General features: G+C 43.6%; 1 protein-coding gene across 1 annotated transcript in view; it reads right to left on the bottom strand.

Annotated features, from left to right (window-relative positions):
* Positions 1-40: 40 nt before the first annotated feature.
* The window catches only part of tax1bp1b (Tax1 (human T-cell leukemia virus type I) binding protein 1b), an 81,908-nt gene continuing 60,350 nt past the window's right edge, over positions 41-21,598 (bottom strand). The window contains exons 9-17 of the mRNA XM_084336704.1: positions 17,420-17,611; positions 16,878-16,950; positions 16,678-16,796; positions 16,120-16,245; positions 9,341-9,427; positions 3,564-3,756; positions 3,104-3,261; positions 1,983-2,068; positions 41-1,680 (exon numbers count right to left, since the gene is read on the bottom strand). Of these exons, the coding sequence (XP_084192830.1) occupies positions 1,482-1,680; positions 1,983-2,068; positions 3,104-3,261; positions 3,564-3,756; positions 9,341-9,427; positions 16,120-16,245; positions 16,678-16,796; positions 16,878-16,950; positions 17,420-17,611 (1,233 nt within the window). The 3' untranslated portion in view covers positions 41-1,481. The remainder of the gene's footprint in view (positions 1,681-1,982; positions 2,069-3,103; positions 3,262-3,563; positions 3,757-9,340; positions 9,428-16,119; positions 16,246-16,677; positions 16,797-16,877; positions 16,951-17,419; positions 17,612-21,598) is intronic.

Raw genomic sequence — 21,598 nt, 5'->3', positions numbered from 1 at the left:
AACAATGTTTAGACTCCATAATATACTTCTGGATAACAAATCAGCTTTAAACAGACTTTTATTATTATTGGTTCAGAAGATTTGATACATGTGACTCACAAAAACAAATCAAAAGGTTTCCCACAACGGGAATAACTTAATATCGTAAATAAGAATGAAGAAAATCGAACCGAAGCCTGGCATGCATTGATTAGCGGATGAAGCATGAGTTCTTAAAGCCAGACGTGGCCCGTAGAAGAGAGGCTTAGCTAGTGGGAAAAACACAAACAGAAGAAACCTGCCAACACTAACGAAAAGACAGAACTCACAAATTACCAAGGCTTCCACAACGTCATCGGCTTTAATACATTATTCTAAAATAGATTATCTGACAATATAATGATCAGGTTTTTAGATGTAATCACAGAAGTAATTATTTCTCCCCGACTGCATAATAGTGCACCAAGGCTGCGTTCTAAAAAGGAATGAACACCTGACTTCTAAGATGATGCTGGAGGGGGAAGCGTTTGGTTGGAAGGTTGGTTAAAAATGTTACGTTGGGTAAACACGTCGATGCCTCTTTCCCTGATATATACAGTATATATATATATAAAGTCTAGTGTTCAAACAGATCTGCGAGAGAGAAGAGCCGACTCAAATAAAAGGTGAGTGTACGGAACAGTCACCCTGCTCCTCCCCTAAAATATCCTTTTAAAAAGGTCCAAATGAAGGGAACTATTCAACCAGTAAAAAAAAAAAGCTCCGATGAGCAAATAGCTTCAGTAGCCCTAGGATTATACACCGAATTGGGAGTAAACGGTCAGTTTTCCTTTAGGATGTCACGCCACCTTGAAGGATTTCTCTAAGCAGAAGTCGCAAAGCAAAAGTCGATAACAGTTCCTAAAGAGTATCTTCACACTGTTACATGCGGAGGAAGGGGGAATAAAAGAGTGCAATGTGATTCATTTCAGCCAGATCATAAAATATGTAAATAAAGTACGTATCAACCACAGGAAAAAGGTACATAATGTGCGTCATGTTATAAGCGATAAGTAATACATTTACATTTTGTATCGGCAAAAACAGTGTGATCGGGAGTAGAACTAACAATGCTTGTGGTGGAGGTGAGTGCTCTCACCACTAGACCAACTAACCATAACCCTAATCATAACCACACTGTTACCTTAAACTAACCATAGCCTTCTATCATCACAGTATTGCTGAGTTTATATCAGGATGGGTGACTTCGTCTAGTAGCCACTACAAGCATGGTTAGTTTGGCTCTTTTTTTTCTTTCGCCGATAGGAAACGTAAATATATTACTTATATACATAACACAACATACATTATGTACCTTTTTCCCTGTGGTCGATTAAGTACTTTATTTACTGGAGACCAGTGTTGTTTATTTCAGTGGTGACCGCGGGAGCTATACAGGGTGTCGGGGCTGGATACGTTTTTGACTCTCCGTGTCCCTCTCCCGCCTCTCTCCCACCTCACGCCTAGTCGAAGTTGAGCGCGTTGGCGTCGAAGTGCGTGATCACGTGGTTCTCGAAGATCTTCTGGTCGCAGTCCAGCGGGAACTGCTCGCTGCACATGGGACACACCTTCCAATGGCTCTCCACGTGCTCCTCGAACTTGCTCTGGTCGTAGTTGGGAGGGAAGATGACCTCGCACAGCGGACAGCGTTTCATATCCACGCTGCTTGCGGGAGGGAGAGGAAAGAGGTGGAAAAAGAAGGAGAGAGAAGTCGCGTTAATAAGCAGTCGACTGATGATGTTGGCAAACCAGGAGGAACAAGGGTTAATAAAGAGCATCTGTCTGCGTCTATGTGGGTGGCCTGCTGGGATCACTAATAACTAACCAATCAGGACAGGGGAACTGTAGAGCAGAACAAACACTTCACACATGTTATAATGCACAGGTTAGGAAACTGTGACATGAGGGCATTTATGGGGGTTCAGGTACGTGTGTGAGAGCATGTGTGTGAGCGTGCACGCTACCTGGATTCAAAGCAAAAGGGAGTCTGTCCATCATTCATGAATGGGCTGTGGGCTTCAGTTGCTGTAGATTCTTCATTGGGATTGCCCTGAAAAAATGAAGTTAAAACAACATTTAGACACAATCAAACATGTCTTCTCTACAGCTAGTTATTTTTATTATTCTATTTTGTTATAGAATTTCAAGGAGAGTGGGCATCCCATCCCTCTCAAGTATTATTATTTTGTCACCGAGTTCGAGTCACAGGAAAACACGGCGTCAAAGCAGGAGCCAGAATTCACTTGTTTTTATTCATACTATATTTAAACTCACATTTTCAATAACACAGAGTTTACATGATGGCATCAACAAATCCAAACTCGCACATAAATACTAATGAACAGTTAAAAAAAGAAAGGCTACACAGCCAAGGAGAATATAAATAGAGTAGTAGCAGCATCGTGCAATAGAACAGAATCAAGCCAAACAGCTACTGGTCGACGGTGGACGGAGGACTACATTTTAGGTCTAGTTGCAAGTGATTCCATGATGCCACTGCAGCAACACAAAAAATCAGCAGCTTCAGCCACCATGACATCCCTCACTGTTAACCCTTTCACTACCAAAGGGTTAACCCTTTCACTGCGACAATACAGAAGGTTCACCCTTTCACTGCCACATGACAAAGGGTTAACCCTTTCACTACCACACTACAGACGGTTAACCGTCTGTAGTGTGGTAGTGAAAGGGTTAACCTTCTGTAGTGTGGTGGTGAAAGGGTTAAAGCAAGTGCACTGGTGCTTTCTAGGAGCTGCTCAGAAAGCTGTGTTGCTCACAAAAGGCTGCCTTTCTGTCATCTTCTGCAAGTTGCCAAAGACGTTTGGAAACAACTGGAGAAACTCCCTCCTCACCTCTCAACACAAGCTGAAACTACTGTTTGGGCTTGAGGGGGGAAGGGGTGGAGTGCACCGCTGTGAAGGAAGGGTGCGCTGCATTTACAACACAAGACAAAATTAGAGTAACGGGGCATGCAGCACAAGAATCGTTTCATCTCGATTATCTTGTTCTCTTGATCGTGGGAAGTCGCCCAACCCTACCGAGAGGTGACCACTTGGGGAGCGAAGGGCTCGCACTTCAAACTCACGTTGTTGTTATTATGCTGCTCCTCTGGTTCCTCGAGGCCGTCGGGCCGGCTGAGGTTGCGGGCGGGCTGGATACACACCACGTTGCTGTCCCAGGAGGGCGGGCCCACGGGAGGCAGCCTGAGCAGCTGGTCGTCCGAGAACAACTCGTCTCCTTCGTCTGCAGGAGAGACGTTCAAACTGTTAAATGCGTGAATCCCAATTGTTTCTGCGTTGCAAGTCAAACTTGTCAAGTTAAAACAGACGACACATCTACCTACATTTTTCATTTTGTTTGCATTTTGTACTTTTGTATATTTGTATTTGTATATGTATGTTTGGTCTTTATTATCATTTTTTTTTACTGTATGAAGCACAATCTCAGGAGGCTCATGATACAGAACCAAGCATGTCACTGTAATGTACCTTATATGTGACAAATAAAACAAAACTTGAAACTTAGGTTACTGGCAGAGGACCTACCTCTTCTGTCTGAGGTGGAGTAGGGGTTCCCGAAGTGCAGCTCAGTGGGGCTCTCGGAGACCAGCAGGGGTGTGGGGACGTCCTGGGTGTAGGGCAGAGGATACTGCAGGAACACAGGGACAATGGACTGGATGCTCTCCAGGCTGGTCTTCTCCTCCACCTCCTCCTTCTTGCTGCCGCCTTTTTGCACCTCCTGGTCCGGGCAACAACATTTAAGGTTGATGTACAAATCTTCATTTTCTTTTACCTTAACCAAGGCAAATCAGGCATTTTATTTACCTTAACCAAGGCAAATCAGGCATTTATTTTACCTTAACACATTGTCTGCCACGCCCCTTCCGGGAAGCGCATAGGCCTTGCCACCCATTAACCCCATGTAAGCGCTCACCTTGTTTGTAGAGCTAAACCTATATTTTATATTATAGCTATGGATCTAATAACGCTGTCGATTGTCAGTGGGTTTCTTCCGGTCAACATGCAAAAAACGGATTATTTTTTCATCTATACATTTCCGTTTTATAGCGTGGTGAATATGAGTATAGTTGTAGAGTGATCCTGTGTAATTCCAGGGAACTCCGTCAAACAGCCCTTTAGTGAAATCCACTTATCACGTTGCCATTTTCCGCCCGATTATCGAATCATCCTGAAATGAACGCTAGATTGTCGGTAGTATATGTCATCATACATGCACGAAAGGGGACGGGGGAAAACCGGCCCTCCGTGCGTCTATCGCAGCCAGCGCCACACACACAGGCTGCAATCGCGGGAAAAAAATTATCGGATCAACGCAAGATTGATAATAATTATATAGTCCTTACCTTGTATATGATGTACTGCAAAAATACTAGAATAATCCAATTATCTGATCGCCATTCCAAATACTGGTCGCGGTAGTCTGTCCCACGTTTACCACCAAAGAAAATTAACGGGCGGGCGGTGGAGCCTAGTCGATGCATCGTTATGATCGCTTGCCTTGCTGGAGTGTATAGGCCCCGCCTGCACGCTGCAGCTCGGCCAGGAAAAGAAACCACATAGTTTCAAATGGGGTGCAATAGCGGCCGCAAGGCGTTAGGCGGCGGTATCGCACTGTTGCGGTCTCAGACAGAGTGCCACTGTGTCCGACTCCTACAGCACAGCAGGATGAATTATGAATGGAAATAGCGAATAAAAGAAAAACGGATCCAACGATTGGCGGGCTATAGCGAGTTAATTGGTTTTTGGCGCAGAAACGGTTAACCAAGGCAAATCAGGCGAGAATTCTCGTTTCTGTGGCCCAGCGGTTGAGTGCCGGAAAACGAAGATTCTCGTTTCAGTTTAGTTTTTTTCCGATATTAATATCCCATTTCATGTCACGGAGCTGTATTTTGGCTGGAAAAGGCATATTGGGACTCCGAAGGTGCAGTACCGGCCAGATCCTGGTAGTGGCGCTGTCTCGAGAATGCAGTAACACCTGTTGCAGACCTGGTGTCACACTGACAACGATCCGGGCGGACTTTTCTGTTAGCCTGAAGCGAGGGCTTCACCAGATCGCATGGAATACTTTTTAGGACACCGGATTCATTATGCTGTATAGCGTAACTTATGGCGTGTGCCAAATGGACTTATGATCTACCAGATGGCGATCAAATAATTGGAAAATTATTTTTGGAATCCAACCGGCCAAAGCTAAGAGCAATTTGACGTCAATTTCAGCTTGATCGTGCTAGGATTTCATAGCCATACCCCAGTTCAGTGTATGTTGTGGTAATAACGAATGCCGTTATTGGCAATCAATTAATCAAACCCCCCCCCCCGCCCTTTCACGCATTCATGATGGAACATAATACCGATCATATGCATTTGGATTTTTAACTGTAGCTAGCAGCGCGCCTTATAAATAGCCTCACAGGAATGATCCATAGATCATTCCGATATAACACTCATATTCACCACGGTATAAAACGGGAACGTATCGATGTAAAAAATATTTCTTTATGGCATATTGAACGGAAGGTTCATACTGTCAATTGACAATGATATTGGATCCATAGCTATAATATAAAATATAGGTTTAGCTCTACAAACAAGGTGACCGATTACATGGGGTTAATGGGTGGCATGAGCCTATGCACTTCCCGGAAGCCTGTTATTTTTCTACAACGGAGTTCGGCGATTTGCGAATCTGATTGGCCAGTGTCATTTCGTGTCATGTGACACGTACGCCCAATCGTGGGACCGCAAGTTTGTTCGAAGTCGGTTAAGGTTAGAGTTTGTCTTAGAGCATGGCGATAGAACGCCTGCCCTGATTCCGACGGTTAAGCTTAGGCACTCTTTCGAAGTTGGTTAAGGTTAGAGTTTGTCTTAGAGCATGGCGATAGAACGCCAGGTGCTTTGCAGGCTGTTCGACGCGGAAATGGGCAAAGACACAGCTCGTCGCGCTATTGGGCGCACGTCACATGACCAGAAACGTCAGTGGCCAATCAGATTCGCAAATCGCCGAACTCCGTTGTAGAAAATATAGACGCTTCCCGGAAGGGGCGTGGCACTGGATGTGTTAACCAAGGCAAAGCAGGCATTTCTTTTACCTTAACCAAGGCAAATCAGGCATTTTATTTACCTTAACCAAGGCAAAATCCGGCTATTTTTTTTTCTTAACCAAGGCAAATCTGCAATGTTTCTAGATTAACCAAGGCAAATCAGGCATTTCTTTTACCTTAACCAAGGCAAATCAGGCATTTTATTTACCTTAACCAAGGCAAATCAGGCATTTTATTTACCTTAACCAAAGCAAATCAGGCAATTTTCTACCAAGGCAAATCAGCCATTTTCTACATTAACCAAGACAAATCGGACATTATTTTTGGTTCCTTGCACAAAGCATAAGTTCCAAGCCATAGGGAATAATATGAGAGGTTTCAAGAAATCAGTAGAAAATAGTGCACCCTAACTCACTGTGCTGTTAAAAATAGCAAATCGGTTCATCATATACATGATCCTTTGGGCTTCATGGATCTGCCAGCATGTTTCCTCAGCATGATTCTAAATGCTGCCTAGAGATGTGCTTTACTATATGCAAATTAATAAACACAAATCCTCCGCAGGGGTGTCAAACTCGAGGCCGGCTGGGCCACATTACAGCTCCGCCTGGCGTCTTAATCCGGCCCCCAGACTGAATTCTCTTATCAACTCATTCCGGCCCCTGCCTCTCCTCTGGCCGCAATTCAACTGGTTTGACACAAATCAAAACGCACCTCCGTCTCCCTGCGAGGCGACACGGATGTCTTCACTTGTCAAGCAAATGCACAGAGCGCTCTCTGCATCCGTGTCGTGTTTGTAGTGAATAACCGATCCTGCTCTCACGGGACGTTTGGATTCAGTTGTATCTTATAGTCTCCGGGAGATTATAGTTCCGGCCGTGTCTGTGGGTCCGTCTGTGGATCTATCCGCAGCTAAACTACTGGTTGTGACTAATACCTGTTATTATTAGACAGAGGGATATTAAGTGTTCTTGTTTGTTTTTTTTGCATTTTTATTTGAGCAATGTTGCTATTATTCTATATCGCAACACCCCCACCATGCAAATGGTTTCTCCCGCTGTGAACCGCAGGCGTTCCCTCTGACCCAATGAGACGTCTCGCTTTCTATATCCTATACAGCGTGGTTTGCTTTGGAATATAGTTCTATGGGAATAACAAATTGGGAATAGAAAAACACCACAGCCTTTAAATGAACATTTCTACGAAATGAAAACAGAACTTCAGAGACTGTACTACAGCACTATTGATTCAGCACTTCGACAGAAGACTAGCGCTCTTGATACATTTTTGATAAGGCTGTGAAGCATTTGGATGTACGTTGACACTGCTAAATGTTTTTCAGCTCCCAAAAATCCCCCCCCCCCCCCCCCATAGCACATAGCACTCCTTGCATTCCTTGAGGCACCAGAGAACTAACCAATTATGCTAATGATCTCAGTAAAAATGCACCTTTTTTAGGTATTATGTGTCCGGGCCACAAAATCATACATATTTTTTATTTTGGCCGCCTTGGTAATTTGACATCCGTGCTCTACAGTCAGTAGATATGCAGAGAGGTAACTTAGCAGGTAACTTCCAGGTGGACTAAACCACAAAAAAAGCAACGTCAGTCTTTCCTTGTCCCATCAATATATATAATACTGAAAGTGTTTAAACTTGAGCGCTAAGATTTCTTTAGTGAGTTACCTGCTAAGGATCGCTTTCTCTAGGTTTCAATAAACGTCAAGAGTATTTTTCTAAGTGTTTTCTAAGGAGCTCCACATCCGTCTGTATCTGTCCTCCCATCACTCCAGTCAGATGATACATCTCTGCCTTCAATCCCTGCTTGCTCTTCCGCTCTCTCTCTCTCTCTCTCTCTCTCTCTCTCTCTCCCTCTCTCTCTCACAAAACAAAGTTTAATTAGCGTCTCCGCTGAAAAAGAAACTTCTCCCACTTTCAAAGGGAATCGGGAGGCTTGTGTTTTATTGACGCACGTCGCAGGCGCCAATTTAATTTACAGTCTAAACCTCAAATTGGGTCATTTTGCTCCTCTTAGCTGCGACAGCGCTAGATGGCGGAGCCGTATTCTGGGTCAGCATGGACCGCGCTGTGGTCCAGAGTAATTGAATGGAAAATGAAGAACTCATTTACTTTGCTTCTGCAATTAGAGAGACATGTTTAAAACCCGCACCAGATTGGGAGAGAGGGGGGAAATGTCAGCTTTCTGGGATTTTTTTTCTTCTTAATTTTTTTTTAACATTTTTTATTTATTTTTTTTTAGAGTGGAATACGTCTTTAACACTTTGGTTGCCTTGGGTTAAATTCATGATATACCATAGGTTGCCGGCTCTATTTGTCTATGGAGAAAGTCCCCTTCTTTGCAGGGCTATAACTTTTTAAATTCTATTGCTACATTGCCATTATTAGGGCCCATTCAAAGTCCTATATGTATTGTTCATTGTGTAGCAACGTTAAACTTTTTCATTCACATATTCATAGTAAAGTATGGTCTAATGTATAAGTATGTTTTCATCTCTTTCTGCAGCTTTCTCCAGAACGTGATATATAGCCCCAAATGCATTATATTGATGATGAAATACAGTTTGATGGCAATCAGCGCGATATAAAAAATTCCAACTAGACGTACTACTAGAAGTTACTACACGTCATCTGATGTTGACCGGATGGGCGAGGGGGCGTTTATAATTCCGTGGGCAGCGTTATACCAATCATCTAATGTGGGTCAAATGTTGATAATAGCAGTTAGTATCGAAGACGGTAACGTTACACGCTCAAACTCACCCCAGTCTCCGCGCGCCGTTGGGCGATCGTCGTAGAGTAGAAATTCTATCATTATGGGATGGCGATTTACCCGGTCCATCTCCAGCTTGTATAATGGTATATACGTCCAAATCATGTTGTTTATCGAGTTATTGGCAATCGATCGCTATGTAGCGTGACGAGCCAGAGTCCCGGAACATGTACCGAGTGGCCGGAAGCAATACGGACGTCTAGCACAACCTCTATGGCACATCCTGTTTAAGCGATTGCGCCGATCGGCCACCAGATGGCGCTCCTGAACCGCCAGAGAGCTCAGTGGGTCCTGCTGGTGGATCTCAGGCCAGCGGAGGGGACATATGAATCCGATCGCAGATTTTTGAAATATTGATATAAGGACGACGTAAAGCGTCCTCCGGCAACTTTAGCATGGCCAGCAAAGACGTCTAAAGACGTTTCATGGCAGTCAAAGTGTTAAAGGAGAAAATGAAAGCTGTGACTAACCTCCTCAAGTTTTTCCTTCTCTCTCACCAGGACGGCAAGCGTGTCCTTCAGTTCCTTCAGCTCGCGTCCCTTCTCCGCCACCTGGCTCTGCGGTTCACAAGGGACCAATGAGGGAACATTTCCAATTCAAATGTTTGACATAATGTACTGTGTACACACGGCATAATGTGGGCCCCTCCGCGCGCAGGATGCGTAAATTAAAGATTCCCGGAGACCTCGATGGGGTTAACATTAATTGATCGTGGCCATAAAAGGCTTCCCCAGCCCCAGCCCCCCCCCCACCCCCCCCCAGCCCCCCCAGCCCCCCCCCCCCCCCCAGCCCCCCCCCCCCCCAAGTACTGATTTATGTACAGTAGGGCTTAAATCAAAACAACCTGTTTGAGCCCCTCGGAGACACTGAGCAAATATCCGCTTGACCCGCGCCAACGACAGCATTAGCCAGGCTACCGGAGAGGATTCCTCAGACCCCGAGTCTCTCTTGTCTCCAGAGCCGACATAAACAGCAGTAAAATGTCCTCTCTGAACAGGCCTGCCCATAAACAACCCTGTCAGAGGGCCTGTGTTCAACAGGAGGAAGATAGCATCAAAGGCTGGTTCCCTGAGTTAGACCAGCCATAGAGAGCAATAAAAACACAGAGCTAAGAGTATGAAGTTGAGCTGTCCACCAACAGCTCTGGCTGGTAGGAACAACAGAATGCACTCGGCAGCTGAGGCCAGTCGGGTTGGACTGGGTGATAGACATTTATAAAAAAAATATTAAAAAAACACTCCGCTTACAGTTAAACTGGCAGGTTCTTTTCGATTCTGATGTTTTTGTTTGTCCTGATCACCAGAGTGGATGTGCATGCTCTAACTTTCCAAAATATAGCCATTTATACCACAGCCTGGGTGAATAGTCGATTATGATTGGTTGGTTAGGCGTTCCATTAAAAGTTGATAATGGACACCTTCCCCCTGTAATTCTAAACCAAACTAGGGGTGAACGATATTGATTTTTTGACACCGATATCGATAACTTTCTGCTCCTCAAGGTCGATACCGATAATATATATATATTTATTGTATTATAATTTTTTTTTTATGTATATTCCTGTAGTTGACCTAACCAGATTTATCATGACATGAGCGTTACTACTATGAACAAAACAAAGCCAAGAGAACAGTTTTGACTCTTCAAATAAAGTGACTATATTTATTTTTCCAAATAAATATAATTTGAGTCAATCACAAAATTCACAATCCGTCAATGTCATTAACAATGTGTTTCCCTGAACAATGAGTGAACTAAAAACCAACAGGTATTGTGCTTTGTCAGCAGATAAAAAAATGTACGCTATAGGAGAGGAGACTGTTATGGTCTTGGTCCATGAAACAACTATTACTTGGCATTTATAGGACTGCACGCCTCAAAAAGAATTAAATAAACCAAACAAATCATCTCTGTCAAACGTCTTTAATTTTGCAAACGCCTCGTGAATAGGTACAAGCCGCGCCAGTTCCTTTGCAGCTGGCTATGGATTCGCAGCAGCTTAGCCTTTAGCTGCTCTCGCGCCGTCGTCGGATAATTATCGTGCATCCCTAAACCAAACGAATGCGCATCGTGTGGACTCGCTACGTGATATCTTGCAAACTAATGTTATGCTAGCAGGCATTACACTAGCGCTCGCTAGCATTGCCTAAGGTTTGCAAACAGTGAATTAGATTAGATTAGATTCAAATGTGGCGGCTGGGTGGCGTAGCGGAGATTGCGCTTGTCACCAATGCAAGAGACTCCAGTATCGAATCCCAGTCTCAGCATTGCCTTCGACTTGGGCCGGCCATCGTACTGGCTCATTTGGCAGAGCCAGCGGGTGGAAGTCGATGGGTAGGGATTGGACGTTGTGGACAGCGACTCCTACAGGTCGGTTGGGTGACGCCTGCACAGCAGAGACAGGAAGTATCGGGGGCAGCGTGAGCCTTCCACGCATTACTCCTCGCCACTGAGAGTCCGCGCTGTCTGGTGAAAAGATGCGACAGGCTGCCTCCTCGTGTACCGGAGGGGACACGTGATGCAAGGCTTCTATCCTCACTACAACTGACCAGTGGGGGGCATAGTCTAACAACGTTCAAGACAGGGGAGGGGAGAATTGGCTATACGAAATTGGGATGGGAGAAAAATAGAAAATAAGGAGAAAAAGTGGATAAAAAAAAAGATTAGATTCAAATGTATGTCATCATACAGCACAAGTACAGTACAAGGGAAATAGTTTTGGCATCCAACCTGAGTGCAAATGTAACAGTAAAGTGAAATAGTAATATACAATGTGCAGGTGATTAAACTGGGTATAAAATATATAAATTAGTACTACAGAGTATAGTGCTAATCAGATGTATGTACATACCGGTAGTTGTAGTATTAATATGTACAGTGATACAGGTATAAAGACACTATGGTAGTAGTCATACTGGCCGGCAGCATAACTAGTAAGAGTAGGTAAGGGATATGTACAGATATAGATATAGTATCTACAGATATGTAAAAAGAATGTGATCCAACAGTGTGTTTAACACAAGGCTCAGGTAGCTAATCCAATACGCTGCATGTACTGTCTGTCAGCAAAAGATTAAAATAGTAAGTTGTGTTTGTACTTTATTGCCACCCTGGGAACAAAAAGAGTCTATGAATATCTTTGCTACAACTACACTGAGCTGTGTCCAGTTGTGTTTAGTGTCGTATTAATGATTTTGGTTGGAAGAGCAGTGACTGCATGGAGGTAAACTATATCAAGCCTTCATCTGTCTTGTCCTTGGAACTCCACAGGGTGCCACACAACTGCTATTTGAATCCGCTGCTGACAGACAAGAGGGGCGGCTGGATAGCTACCTAATCTTTGTGCCTGCTAGCATAACATTAGCTTTCTAGCAGATGACAACAAGCAACTAGTTCCAGAGTGTCACTAGTGTTAACCTCTTAACTGGCACTGACGCGGCCCGGGACGTTTAAGGACGATTTGCCCACCGGCACGATGCACCACTTTGGCAACCTCTAGGCTCGGGTGTGCATATCTTTTTATACAATATATATATATATATATATATTAAAGCCATATTTGTTGCCTGTCGATTGCCGTTTCAGGCAGCAAAATCCCTTCAGCGGTTCTCGAGTTGCATGCCGATATATGAGGCGTGCGCCGAAGTACACAACAGACTTTTTATTTTTTCGAATACCACTCCCAACGCTCTAGCTCAGTCAATCATTTGGCGATCTCAAAAATTATTGGACAGGGTTGTAACCAATGAGTGTGGCTATCCAACGCTACCCCACGTGGGGATGAGCGAATCAGGGACCTAGGTGTAAAGTCACGAGCGCAAACAGGAAGAGAAATTTCCGCTGAATGCATTGGGGTCAATGAGGAAATGGTTTTCTGCAGTGCTTTTTTTCTTAACATTTTTTACCAAAATCGCTCCTAATCACTCATTTCTGAACGGATTTCTATGAAATTTGAACTATGGATCCAGTGTATTTTTTCAACCATACTAATTTTTTTGGAAATATACTTTTGGATATTGCAACTACTACAGAGAAACGTGAGTAACAACTTCTTCTACAACTCAAGTTCAGACCTATGTTACTCTATTTCATTAGCAATAAAAGTGAATTTTCTTTATTGTATCGGAAACTTCAGAATGTTATCTTTCTAAAGAGACCAGGCTCATGTATGTGCTATAAGTATAAAGTATAGTATTTTGGTTTGAAAAGAAAGTATGCAGTCCTCAAGTTCAAGTAAAAAAATTGCCACTTTTGGGGGCACCGCATAGTGCCTCGCACACCTACGCGGCCGTCCCGGGTACGCCTCCCGCTGCTGGTGGATAATTTGCCGCATGTCTTCCCCACATCTCCTCCCGTTCTCCCTCTCCTCTTTCGGTCCTGTGCGACCAGAAAAAGCTGTAAAAATGCTAAAAAAAATTATCATAAAAGAAATGCTCCTTATTTTTATTTTATTTGTAAATATATAATTTTTGTATCCACTTTTTCTCCTTATTTTTCTCCCATCCCAATTTCGTGTATCCAATTCTCCCCTCCCCTGTCTTGAACGTTGCTCGACTATGCCCCCCACTGGTCGGTTGTAGAGAGGATAGAAGCCTTGCATCACGTGTTCCCTCCGGCACACGAGGATGCAGCCTGTCGCATCTTTTCACCAGACAGCGCGGACTCTCATTGGCGAGGTGTAACGCATGGGAGGCTCACACTACCCCCGCCATTTCCTGTCTCTGCTGTGCAGGCGTCTCCCAACCGACCTGTAGGGGTCGCTGTCCACAACGTCCAATCCCCACCTATCGACTTCCACCAGCTGACGGCCGGCCCAAGCCGAAGGCAATGCTGAGACTGGGATTCGATACCAGAGTCTCTTGCATTGGTGACGAGTAGGGATGCACCGATATGAAAATTTGCGGCCGATACCGATTGTTCAACTAACACAATCGGCCGATACCGATATTTGTGGCAACATTTTATTTTAAATTTTTTATGAAACTACTGTATATTTGTATGTCTCTAAATGTTTTGATGAATTGAAAATGGAGGACCCTTATGTAAAAAAGCCGAAAGTCTTTTTCTGGTCTTCATCCTCCAGTCTTAGCACTGTTGTTGTATTGAGCTGTAATAATAATAATAATGGATTGGATTTATATAGCGCTCTTCGTGACCTGTACTGTATTGTACCCATTCTGCAATCTGTTAATAAAGTTTTCAATCAGACAAATGTATAGAAAAGCTTTTATTATAACCATATAACAAAAAATTATATTATTGTTTATGAAAATGTGTTAGCCCTATGCTTGACTATTATTTTAGGCATGGCAACAAATAAAATAATAATAATAAAATGAATAAATAAAATATTAAATAAATAAATAGGCTACACGTCTCTCTTTTTGTGTTACAAATTGTGCTCACCGATATCAACATAGGACTCTTTACTTCGTTAAAAAAGGAAACATCAAGGAACATCAATGCCATGTGTGTTTTTTATATATTTTATAATGCTCATGATTATTGCTGAAGTCTGAGTCATACAATACCCACTGGCTTTCATCTTCAACAGACTAACTTGACTAAAAAGACAAAAAAGTTTATGAGTTTTAAGAGTTTAACCCTTTTCTCGCCAAGAACGTGTTACCACGTCATTCTCCGCCATGCGTAATCTGCCAATGACGCCGTAAGGCGTCTTTGAGATCAATATTTCAAAGTTTGAACGTGTGGGTCAGATTGACGCGACACAAATTGATGGATATTTATCAGCTACTGCCATCGGCACATTTGAGCAACAAGGCACTTATAGGCCGATACCGATACCCGACCGATATATCGGTGCACCCCTAGTGACAAGCTCAATCTCCGCTACGCCACCCAGCCGCACTTAATTTGTAAATATTTGTACCTTTGGTATAAGCGGGATAATGCTCTTTGAGCTACATTCACTTATTTTAATAGACTCTGTGGAGGCAATTAATCACTCCACCTCCTCCATTAAAACATGTTAACACTTTGAATGCCCAGCAGGGGGCGCACATTTAGTGCTTGAATGCCCACCATCCGCTTCAATGTTAACGTTAATATCGCCTAATCTATGTTTTAAATTATGGCTATGTGTCTAATCTGCCCGTCGCATTATCAATGACCCATTTCCAGTCAACATTGTCGAAGCGGATTGTTTTTTTTTTATCGGTTCATTTCCGCTTTATAGCATTTTGAAAAGCCCTCGTTTAAGAAGAAGAAAAAAAGAATCCCTGATAAACGCTGATGTACTGTAATATTCTAGAACGTTGTCATTGTTCTGCCTATTTATGAATCGTTTTCAAATAAACGCTAGATTATCGATAGTATATGTGTACGTATGCACGCTGGTGCCGCAAGCTGTCAATCGATTCTCTTATTTCCTGATCACTCGCACAGTCAAAACAGCCATATCACAAATAGGGGGAAAGCTTATATCTCCGTGAAAAAAGGTCTGATTATCCTAATACTGGTCAAATAGATTTCTTACCTGAGATCAGATGGTATCCAAATGGATTATTCCAATTCCTGATCGACCATTCCAAAAATCAATCCTTTTATTGATCCCACGCGTATACTGTAAAACAGCGTATACACGCTGTGCTGAGGGTCCAACATGAAGCTGATCGGCCCCGGTTACATGTGTGAGAAGTAAAATGTGGAGTCTGGGTTTTTTCCCCCCATGCATTTTCATAGAGTCCAATCCAAAAGGGTGAATTACCATCTGGGAGACGATAGGGGGCGCTTTTTTCACATCTGAGCGCCTGGGGTGGCTGATTTACCAACGGTAGACTCGGTTGATGAAATATGAATTCAGATCGCTAATAAAAATAAAATAAGAGAAAAAACGAATATTCTCGTTATGGGCATTCAACCCGCGGGGGGTAAACCCGAGAAAACTCGGGTTGGGCATTCAAAGTGTTAATGTACAGCTTGTCTGCCATTATCTCTTACATATATATCGTTCATTGTTTATCTAACCCACATTCATAACTTTTTGTGAATTGTGATTTTGTCATCTAAATTACCTTGCAGTCAAATATGCTGAACATTGGTTGAATTATCTAGTGTGATTTTCCGTACCTAAGCGGATATCGTGATATACAGTATATCCATACTGGAAAAACGTCCTTCATAATATGATTATTAATTCCCCCCCCCCCCCCCCCCCCCCCCCGAATCGCCCAGCCCCACCCGCCTCGTCTGTGTCAGCACCGAGAGCAGCTTCCTGGCTGTTACCAACCTTGTAGCGGTCCCCCTCCACTGCCAGCTGGAGCTTCATGTTCTCATTGATCTTCAGCTGCTCCTTCAGTTTCACCTCCATCTTAGCCAGTTCATCAGCAAACATGCAGCTGCGCTCCTTCTCCTCCTACAGAACAGACAAAAGACCGTCAGCCGTCGCCCTGCACAGTGAAGCACAACCTCTCTTCACCAGAGATCGTTCTAACGGTACAGACCAGATCTACAGCATCGGCAACGATGAAGAGATGAAACAAACAGTGTACCTTTGCAGGAATAAAATTATAAACACAGACAGATGTTGTATATATTAGATACATAGATATATGTTAGACATACAGAGAGAGATAGAGATATAGAGATATACAGATAGATAGATGTTGTATAGATTAGATACATAGATGTATGTTAGACCGACATACAGACACAGAAGACACTGTCAGACATACAGACACTGTCAGACAGACATACAGATAGACAGACAGACAGACAGACAGACAGACACAGACACTGTCAAGACAGATATACAGACAGGACAGAGACAGACAGACTAGATACTTACACTCAGCATCTGTTTGCATTTCCTGTACTTGTCGCTGCGGTCAGAGGCCTCTCTGTTGAAGCCTCGGAGTTTCTCCTGGATGATGGCGTCCAGCATGGGCTCAGCAGCACCAGGGCTCCCTGCAGAGACAAGACAATCAGACAACATCCTCTGGCTGTGGTCTCTGACTGGAGGACGAGGTGTGATATATCTAGATGTACCTGGAACAGACGTGTCTGGACTCACAGACACAGGGACTGTAATGGCCTCGGCTGCTGGGAACTTCTTCTGCTCCTACAAACACAAAGAAGTACTAATAACTAATAAGTATTTGCAATATTACATGCACTTGTAACTTATACCTTATAGAATATACAAAGAAATGTGTGTGCACGTGTGCATGCATGTGTATGTGCCTTTCTGTGTCTGTGCGTGTGTGTATGAGTCTTTGTGTGCGTGTGTGTGACTGTGTATGCAATGCATGCATGTGTATGTTTGTGTGTGTATGTGCCTTTGTTTATGTGTGTGTGTGCGCATTTGTGTATGTGCCCTTGTGTGTGTGTGTATGTATGTGCCCTTGTGTGTGTGTGTGTGTGTGTATGTATGTGCCTTTGTGTGTGTGTGCGTGTGCCCTTATTTGTATGTGTGTGTGTGTGCGTGCATGCATCCGTGTGTGTGTGTGTGCATGCATGCATGCGTGCGTGTGTGTGTGTGTATATGCCTCTGGGCGTGTCTGTACATGTCAGTATCTGGCGAGACCCACCCCCTGCTGTTCGGAGAGCTTGACCACCTGTCTCTGCAGCCTCTGACACTCCTTGTACTTCTCCCTGTAGTGCTCTGCTGCCATGTGGAGCCGGAGCTTCAGGTCCTCCACCTCCCTCTGCAGCTCCGCCGGCGGCCCCGGGCCAGCAGCCTCCTCCGCCCCCCTGGCCTGCTGACACACCAACACGCCGCGCTCATCAAATAAAGTACTTCATCGACCACAAGAAAAAAGGTACATAATGTATTAATACATGTAAATGTGTATCTTGGTTGTCTTGAGCATTCCGATCTCGCTTAAAAGGCTAACTTTATATCTTAACGTTAAGACAGAGCAGCATCATAGTATTGCTGTGTTTCTATCAGGGTGGGTGACTTGGTGTAGTGGTGAATGGACTCACCTCCACCACAAGCACTGTTAGTTCGACTCCCGGTCGTGCTGTTTTTTTTGGGGACTTTCACAGATACAAAACGTAAATATATTACTTATATAATACGTAAATATATTACTTATGGCTATAACATGACGTACATTATGTACCTTTTTCCTGTGGTTGATAGTGATACATACTTTATTTACATATTTGAAGCGAGATCAGGCTGGACACACAGCTTGGACAGTAAGGGCACGTTCACACCTACCCTGTTTGGTCCACTTTAAGTGGACCATGGTCCACTTAAATGAATAGTCTGTTTCGTTTGTAGAGGTGTGAACACAAACCGAACAATTTTGAGGACCAAACAACCGAACCATGGTCCTCTTGAAAAGTTGGGACTCGGTCCGTTTCAATCGAACTATAGTACCTAATCCAGGAAGCAAAGTAGCCTACAGTGCATTGCAGTGTGGCTCTGAAGTCAGACTCGCGCCGCTCGCGTAATGAGTCTCTCCTCTCTAGACTCGCGCCGCACGCGGTCAGTCTCTCTCTCTCTCTCTATCTCTCTCTCTACTCTCTAGTCGACTTGCGCCACGCTCGTAATGGCAGTATCTCTCTCTCATTACGCTGTCGGCAACTGTTTACGTTTGTGAGTGCTATAGTCCAATAGATGAACGACTTGGCGACTGTATGTCCTTTGTTTACAAATTAGATCCGCACCAAAAAGGGTAGTGTGAACGCAGACCAAAATCAAACAATGTATCATTTTCACATTTGGTCCACCAGAAAGTCCGGACTATCCGCGGACTTTCAGGTGTGAACACGCCCTAAGGACACACAGCTTGGACAGTAAGGACACACAGGGTAACGGATGACCATGAACATGACCATAGGCTAAGACGTTTTTTGCCTGCTGCGCTTACTAACCTTAAGCTCAGTCTAAGTTCAGGGTATATAGACAAAATAATGGAAATTCCATCACTGATCCTTAAGTATTAAGTACTTAATTTTAAAACCTCTTAGCAAGTGCCCCCAAAATTGGCCATTTTAGTTTTAGTTTTTGAGGACTGCATACTTTTTTTGCAAACCAAAACAACATACTTTATTCTTATAGCACATGCATGAGCCTGGTCTCTTTTGAAAGATGACATTCTGAAGTTTCTGATTCCAGAAAGAAATTCACTTTTAGTGCTAACGTAAACTGTCTGAACTTGAGTTGTAAAAAAACGTGTTACTCAAGTTTTTCTGTAGTAGTTAGTAGTCCAGAGGTAGTATTTCCCCAGAAGGTGGTATGGCTTACAAATCCAGATGGAGCCATAGCCTGAAGCCTTATGTAGTACATGAGTGATTAGGAGTGATTTTGGTAAACTGTGTACAAAGAAAAACTCAGACTTCAATTCATTTCGCTTCCTGTTAAAGAATTTAGTTGTTCACCTAGATCCCTGATTCACACATCCCCACATGGGGTATCATTGGAAGCCACACTCATTGGCTACAACGATCCACAATCATTTTCGAGATTGGATCTAGATTGACGGAACTACTGCAGCCTGAGTCAGGAGTGGTACGTTGTGCAATACTGTGTACTTTGCACAAGCCTCAAATACCGGTATGTAACTCGAGAACCGCTGAACGGATTTTGTCGGATTTTGTCGCTATCGACAGGCAACAAATAAGCCTTCAATTCGATATATATATATATATATATATTGTATTACAAAATATGCACACCCGAGCCACTAGGGGTCGCCAAAGTGTCGGTTGCAAAAAGTCCAAAAATCTGCCCTGATATGGGCTGTCGCAGCTTAAGAGGTTTTAAATACAATTATTTTTAAAAGTGAATCTACTGTAAATGCAGCAGAGGTTTTGAGGCAGGTTATTCCAAAGAGTTAATGCTCTAAAAATAAAAGATCTCCTAGGATCTAGCAGGGGATCTAGCAGGGGATGGAATATCCCACAATTTGATTGACCCAACGTGAGTATATATCTAACAATTTGGTGACCCCGACGTGATGGATTATTTGAGTAAATATCTCACACTAGCCACTTCTCATCTGCTTCCATTCATTGTTGCTTAGATAGGCTAGCTTGCAGCCGGATAGCTTTCAACTGAACTCACAGAGGAAACTGGTATCCATCTTCTTGTCCGACGCCACCGCTTTAATCAATGGGGGGACTGCGAGATTTGAGAGTGGTTAAAATACATCTTAAATTATAGCTATGGGTCTAATACACCCGTCGATTATCAGTGAGTTGCTTCCAGTCAACATGTACAAAACGGATAGTTTTTTCATCGGTACATTTCCGTTTTATACCGTTTTGAATATGAGTATAGTTTGTGATTCTTAGTAATTCCAGGAAAAGACGCGATAATAGCCCTTTAGTGGAATACACTAAACAAAAACATGTTGTCATTTTTCGCCTGATTATCGAATCTTCCTGAAATCAACGCTAGATCATCATTATTATCCTTCCTTGTGCAAGAATGAAAAGAGCCCTGGACCGCGGCGCCCCCCCCCCCCCCCCCCCTGCACCCAACGGCACACAGCCACACACACAGAGACAGCGTCGATCGGGTAGAAATAAATATCAGATCAACGATAAAATGTATATATAGTGTTCTTACCTTGTATCTGATGTAATGCAAAAGAAATAATCCAATTATCTGATCGCCATTCTAAATACTGCTTGTGGAGGTCCGTACCACATTACCGATGATACATATGGGTGGGCGGGCGGGGTTACTGTTCCATGCCATCGTTGTGTAGACCTACCTCGCCTGATCGTCCCAGAAAAGAAACTACACCATTCCCAATGGAGTGCAATACCAGCTGGAAGGCATAGGCGGCGGTATTTGCCCTTTTGCGAGCTCAGACACATTCCCAGCGATAACATCAGGCTGGATGGATGAAAATGAATGTATATCGCTAATAAAAGAAATAACGATTAAAACCAGACTATACTCGTGATTGTCGCTGAACGGTCTGCGAGTTAACCCGACTATCATCGGGTCTGGCGTTGAATGAGTTAAGGGGAAACGGCCACCTTTTAACCTCCTAACAGGTGGTGGCACGTATATGTGCCGCTTTGCACGTGCACGCAAGTCACAGCATTTTGCGAGCGTCTAGCGGCTCAGGGCTTTTTATTCGCCGACATATAATATACTGTTTTAAATATCTATTTGTTGCTGTTCGAACGCCACCTCACTCGACCAAATCTGTGCCTTGGTTCTCGAGTTACATGACGATATGTCAGTCGAGCGTCTTTTTACGCGCTGCGCGTCAGAATACCACCCCGGACTCCCGACGCTCCAGATCAAATGTGGACCTGTACTACATAAGACTTCAGGCTATGGAACCGCTGTGTTTTCCAGGTTATACCTCTATGCTGGAATATTGGAATATGGAATCTTGCAACCACTACAGAAAAATGTGAGTACACAAGTTCAAGTTCAACTCAAGTTCAGACCTCTGTTACTCTATTTCATTAGCACTAAAAGTGATTTTCCTTTTTTGCATTAGTAACTTCAGAAGGTTATCTTTCAAAAGAGACCAGGCTCATGCATGTGCTATAAGTATAAAGTATAAAGCTAAGCTTTGCAAAAAAAGTATGCAGTCCTCAAGTTCAAGTAAAATAATTGCCTGTTAAGAGGTTAGGAATCCACGAGGCGCCCCGGTGCCAGGACAATTCAGACAACATTTTGGGAACACACACCACTCTCTCCTAATCCTAGAAATCAGAGAGAGAGAGAGAGAAAAACCCTCAAATGTTGTGATGTTATTTGGATGTAAAAACGTGGAGGCCAATCC

Source organism: Notolepis coatsorum (assembly GCF_963971535.1).
Source record: "Notolepis coatsorum genome assembly, chromosome: 19".
Taxonomy (NCBI): domain Eukaryota; kingdom Metazoa; phylum Chordata; class Actinopteri; order Aulopiformes; family Paralepididae; genus Notolepis; species Notolepis coatsorum.
The sequence above is the reverse complement of the archived record's forward strand: the minus strand, read 5'-3'. Positions and strand labels throughout refer to the sequence as shown.